This window comes from Acyrthosiphon pisum, chromosome A2 (assembly GCF_005508785.2).
Source record: "Acyrthosiphon pisum isolate AL4f chromosome A2, pea_aphid_22Mar2018_4r6ur, whole genome shotgun sequence".
In the NCBI taxonomy this organism is placed as follows: Eukaryota; Metazoa; Arthropoda; class Insecta; order Hemiptera; family Aphididae; genus Acyrthosiphon; species Acyrthosiphon pisum.
In genome coordinates, this window is record NC_042495.1 from 8,297,886 (window position 1) to 8,304,274 (window position 6,389).

At 24.5% G+C, this 6,389-nt stretch overlaps 1 protein-coding gene across 1 annotated transcript; it reads right to left on the reverse strand.

The window, feature by feature from the left end:
* Window positions 1-3,263: 3,263 nt before the first annotated feature.
* On the reverse strand, window positions 3,264-5,304 carry LOC100161318 (uncharacterized protein C45G9.7). Its single transcript, XM_001950072.5, has 4 exons — window positions 4,896-5,304; window positions 4,660-4,788; window positions 4,500-4,577; window positions 3,264-4,423 (listed from the first exon to the last, which is right to left on the reverse strand). The coding sequence occupies exons 1-4, from the start codon at window positions 4,950-4,952 to the stop codon at window positions 4,313-4,315; spliced, it is 375 nt and encodes a 124-aa protein (XP_001950107.2). The 5' UTR covers window positions 4,953-5,304; the 3' UTR covers window positions 3,264-4,312.
* Window positions 5,305-6,389: the final 1,085 nt, after the last annotated feature.

Sequence of the window (6,389 nt, forward strand, 5' to 3'; positions counted from 1 at the left end):
TCTTCAATCAATTCAACACGATGAATGTGTCAGGCCAATGATAGAAAATCTCAGATATAAATTATTTTCTAGGTATTGTTATAAAATAGTTTTACTCTAAGATAATTTTTAGTTTAATGGATATAAAATACCTATTTTACCTATACTTATATAATACATTATTTAATATATTATAATATATTAAAAAACCTTATGAAATGTATTAATATGTAAAATGGACATTTTTTCCAATTTTATTTTTGTACCTAATATGTCATAATTAGGGCTAGGATTTTAATGACCTAAAAACCAAAAAACATACCTTGAAATCACTTAAAATAACATAAAAATTACCTAAAAAAAATAAAAATGACCTTGAAATATTATAAAAAAAAGTATAGTAAATATTAATTTCTATTTCGTACAGAATTATTTAAATTATAATATTAGGTATGAAAAAATTAAAAAACTAAAAAATACTTAAATGAATAATTTTTATGATTTTAATTTTTAATAGGCACTGCTGTTGAATGTTTGAAATGGTCTGAAATTAATAAAATAAATAGATATTTCTTTCTTTTTTTTTGTTTTATTTAAAAAATACGCCTCAACTACCGGGGTTATTAGCGTTTCATAAATACATATTACAATTTATTTACATTTTACAAAATAATAAGACGTAAATAAGATACAATACATTTTAGGATAATGTAGATTGTATGTGATATATCAAAGATATTTCTATTTATTTAAGAATTTACGTTTAAATATGATTGTTACATGTAAAAAATTAAAATACCTAGTTTTTAAAAGCGCTGAAAAAAACGAAAAAAAAATTAAGAAAAACGGGAATTTTTACACAAAATTGATTTTGGTTTTTGGCGTAACTCTAAAACAAATGACCGTAGACACATTCAATTTTTACTGAAAATGTATATTATTATTAGCATTTGCAATAGACCATGAAATATTCAAAATAATTTGACTTGTTTTGAGCTGTTTACAGACATTTTTATTTTCCAATTTTTTCAGGGTTTTTTTCTATAAATGTCAATAAAATTTTATTCGTTGGGTCAAAAAGCTTAAAAATGTATTACAAGACATTTAATATATTGTTACAATGACAGTTGAAAATATTAAAATACAGTCCCAATTTTTTTTATAAGCATTTAAAGTTCTGACCTTGACAAAATACGTAAAATTCACAATTTGCAAATTGTTTTGTCAGAAATTCATAAAAATTTATTTTTTGAATCTAAGATTTGAAAACATGATACAAAATTCTTCATAACTTTGTCTATTTTTGGTAAAAAAAAATGGCTACCGTAATGTCAAATACTAATTTTTATGAGCGCTCGTTTTTACAATACAATTTTTTCACTTGATTTCTCATGAAGCAATATTCTTATTTTGTTTTAATTCAAAAACGAACAACCGTAGATAACTACTTGAAATTTACGCCATGTGTTTACATTATCAATTCCCATATCTACTAGATAAAATTTTCAAAATATTTTGAGTCTCGTTTTGAATTGTTTACGGACATTTTATTTTTATATTTTTAGATTCTCCGCGGAGCCGTGAATGTGTATTAATTTTACAATGTGCGTTTTAAAAAAAATATACCTAAGTGTGTGTAATCTACTTTTTATAGACAGTAAAAAAGCTTCGATTTTCAACTTCAGTATCTTGTTCATTGAAAAGTAAATCTACTCGTTGCATTGGGGATGTTAAAATTCTTAATAGTTTCCAAAAGTGCCGGGAAAAACGGCATAATAAAAAATTATGGGAAAACGGGAAGTTTTACGCAAAATTGATTTTGGTTTTTGGTATAACTCTAGCGTAGATACATGCAATTTTGACTGAATGTTTATCCTATATATTATTATCATTTTCTATACACCATAACAACAGTTTTTTGATCTATTAATATCAATACAATTTTATTTTCGGGTAAAAAAGTTTGAACATTTAATAAAAGGCTCCTAATCCTAGTCTCAGGCAGTGACCAAAAATTAGTTTTTATGTAAATTTAATTTAAATTTTTAGTTTGATTTTATCTGTAGCAGTGGCTTCTTCTCTATTCAAATATTTTTGATTGAACTCAAGTGTTCCCAATAATATAGAGATGTGTTTATCCATGTTCCCCATCTAGTAATCACAGGGTTAGGTGGTAAGGCCGTGAGGGTATATCGGGTTTTACGCAGATTATCAATTTCCAATGTGCCAATTATTGCATTAGCAACATATCGACCAGCTGCATCTGAAATTTCATCTATTGAATTCCAAATTTTTTTTTTCCGAAACATTTGTTCTTATTTTATTCATAGTTTCTTCGTAACATTTATTTACGTAATTTTTTCTTAATGTACACAAGTCCAGGATCGCTTTTTTTGTATAATTTTCAAAAAATTTGATGAATTAATTTATTTAATGGTATATTTGAACTTAAAAATGCTCTGCACAAATCAAGATTAATATTGAAATTTCTAAACACAGAATACATTGGCTGTGTCAAAAAAGTTCATGTAATCAAGTATCATGTAATTTAATGATTAAAATAACTCACAGTTTCAAAGATAATTGTTATATAACCTATATAATGTTTTATTATTGATAGCATCAATAGAATCTACATAAAAATGACGATATTGAATTACAATATTATCTCTGTTATGTCTGGAAATGTAAATAAATAAAAATATTATATAGATTTTAATAAAGTAAAAAAAAATGCCCTAAAACTCAAAAAAGTAATTAAAGTGCAAAAAAATGCAAAATAAAAGCTATTTATTTGAACTCATAGAATGAGTAAAACCCATTTAATACTTGGAAAAGTTATATCCTGTATGTCATACAAATAAATGCGAAATCCTAAATCCTATACTATCCTAGCCCTAGTATTAACTTATGAGTTATGACCAATAATTGTAATCAGTGCTACTTGTTTAACATTGTCCAGGATCCATCACCATAATACATACAAGAGTAAACATTATTATGTAAAAATTAGGATGATGGTTTCCCCTAAAGCACATATATGATAAATGTATATATACAGAATTTCTAGATAATATGTGAATGAGGTGGAGACTTAATTCAGTTTCTAGACAACTTATTACTGACTTAATCCAAATATAAATTTGCAACTTTTTCTGTTTAATTAGGAGGAAACATTTTATTGAAAAAGTACTCGATCTAATGCAAGACAATATTACAGATGGTATTTTTAAAGACTTAGTAGATGACATGGAAAATATAAGGTATCCGTAAAATTATTAAAATTAAGCTCAATAATTTTATTATATTTTCTTCATTCAAACTTTAACAACATAAATTATATCATTATAAAATGTAAAAACAATTGGAATATTAACATATGCATTATAATTCAAGCTTATATCTATTCTAATTTTTAGTAACCATATATTATATTAATTGCATAGAACATTGGACGGGAATGTTAATAGTATAAGATTATTTTACTAGTTTAATATATCTTAACATAATATTTAAATATTGGGTACTAATAACTTTAGGTTATAAACTTGTATTCATACATTTAATAAAATATTGTTTATACTACAAATAAAAATAAATGTATAAAAATTATTTTAATTAAAATGTATACTGGGTAACTCATCAAAATATAGAAAGATGATTATATTTATACTTAATAAATTGTAATATACTGTAACATCTGAAGATTAATGTAAAATTAATATTATAAGTTATAATAACAAATAAACTTGGAATAATTGGACAATTGGAATAATTCTAGTATTTATATTATACAGATAAGTATTAATTAAAACAAGTTTTTTGATTTCAAATGGAAAATTGATTTAAAATCGGAACTTTATATGTTACTTTATATCATATTTATATAAAAGTGTATAAGTAATTTTTAACTTTTTCAATTATAATTAAAAACATAATACACTTTATCTTATTTATTGAAATAAATAGGTATAAATTAAATGCCACTCATTATTTTAAAATATGCAATTTCAAACGAAAGAAAAAAAATGTATAATAAGTGTTGATATAGGATAAATTTGGAAAATAGTAGTAAAAATTGATCCCATCAGGGTAAATGCACATTAAGAGTTTTTGGTTTAAACATGACCATGTTAAAAAATAATAATAACATTACTTCATTTAAATAGAAATATACTAAATTTATAAATACAATTATTTATTTTAAAATAGGTACCTAGTAAAAAAAAAACGTATTACCGTTTATGGTAAATAGGATAAATAATTTAATTAATTAATAAACCTTTGGTTGTATGTAGTAATAACAGATGACTTTTTTCAAGTTTTCAATATTTTATGTCGATGTAACACCTCTTCGAGCAACTAATAAATTTAGTATTTTATGCTTCTTAATATAATCCACAGCTTTTTTATGGGTTACCATTGTAAAATCATATCCATTACACTAAAAGACAATTTCAGAAAAATTAAATTAAATTATTAATAGTAAACTATTATTGTTCTATACAATATGCAGGTACTTGTAATATTTTATCATGTATTCGTAATCCAGACCTAGATGCGGGACTTCCATCATGTACTTCAGTTACATAAATACCCTTAAAAGTTAAAATTGTAATATGGTTAAACTATAATCTATATATATATTATATTAAATACTCAAAAAATCTCAGTTCTCACATTATCTGTATATCCTTGAGGACTTTTCCTAAAATCTTGATCAATGCCTCCACCAATTTTGAACCCACATTTTAATAATTCACGACCATCAGTATCAATTGCAGATTCTTTCGTTAAAGTAATAGGTATCTAAAATGATAGGTAATCAGTATACTTAAAAGTTTATTACACTAAATTGTTGTATATACTTCAAAGTTATTTCACTGTAATAAATGTATTGTAATATAGGTACTTACACTAAGGCATTCCATGGCGGTGCCAGGTTGATGAGTGAATGCCATTTTAGCACACATTGTGTATAGTTTTTGATTAACAGTGCTCGATGGGAAAACAGAGGGACAAAACCTTTTAGATATCTGAATTATAACTTCAAACACAAAATATCGTTGTCAGTTGTCACAATAATACAATATAAGTGATTGAGTCGTTAGTTATTAAGTAACATATTCAATATTGAATACTGAACAGAAATTAGAATTATAGAATGTAGAAATCTGTGTGATAGTATCAAACCATGTATCAAACTATCAAATCCTGTATACTATAATTTATTTATTATTAATTTTACTGTAAAGTGAAGATTGTAGAATGTACTATTATAGACTATCAGCTATTCAACTTCTCACAACGATGTGTCATTGTGACTGATGTTATTGTTCAATATATCACGGTGACGTCATTTGATTGCTAAATCTTATCACTAATCAAACGTTTGTTAAATTCATTGATAATAATATTATATTTTGGTCAAGGCCGTCGGTCGCAGCAGGCAGCTGAACAAACTGTTGTAGTATACTATAATGATAATTGATAGGTTTTATAATATTAAATTAATAATAAATCTGTGGTGTAATCGGTCATAATTTCTAAATTTTAAAAAACTTTTTTATAAAATAACGGCTACAAATATTATGAAATTTCGTATTACCGTTATAGTCAAATAATATAAAATAAAAGTTAAAATATTAAATTATTTATTACAATCCATTATACATTGATCCACTCGTAACCTACTACACTTACAGTGAGCCTGCAGATGAGCAACATCCACTTACCTTCTTTTAGATTCTGAGTGAAACGATGAATGTATTGATTTTACAATGATGTGTGTTTTTTTTTAATTTTTAATTAATTTTTAATTTTTTTTTGTGTCTGTCATCACCTTTTAGGACAGTAAAAGTGCTTGGATTTTCTTCAACAGTATCTTTTCTGATAGGAAAGTGAATCTAGTTGGTACTTTGGGGGGTCATAAGTAAAAATTTCCCAGTAGTTTTCAAAAGCGCCGTGAAAAACAAAAGAAAAATTAAGGAAAAACGGGAATTTTTACGCAAAATCTGTTTTCGAGAAAATTGATTTTGGTTTTTGGTGTAACTTTAAAAAGAATGACTGTAGATACATGAAATGTTCACTGGTTGTTTATATTTCTATTTTCTATACATGATAAAATTTTCAAAATATTTTGATTTATTTTGAGCGCTTTACGGACATTTTCCATTTTTTTTTAGTTTTTTTTCTAAAAATATCAATAAAATTTTATTTGTTGGATAAAAATACTTAAATAATACAAGGCTCCTATTATATTGTTACAATGACATTTGAAAAATATTAAAAATCCTTTGTCACAGTTTTTTTTTTATTAGCATTTAAAGTTCAAAAATTGACAAAATATGGAAAAATCACGAAAATTAGCAATTTATTTTGAGTTAATAATTCGTAAAAATTTTCTTTTA

What these genes read in the sequence shown, in the direction of transcription:
- LOC100161318 (XM_001950072.5), bottom strand. Translation starts at nt 4,952, where the DNA reads ATGTGTGCTAAAATGGCATTCACTCATCAACCTGGCACCGCCATGGAA. An exon ending in CCGCCATGGAATGCCTTAGT is followed by an intron (nt 4,789 to 4,895) that starts GTAAGTACCTAT and finishes CTATCATTTTAG; the next exon opens with ATACCTATTACTTTAACGAA. An exon ending in TACATGATAAAATATTACAA is followed by an intron (nt 4,424 to 4,499) that starts GTACCTGCATAT and finishes ATTGTCTTTTAG; the next exon opens with TGTAATGGATATGATTTTAC.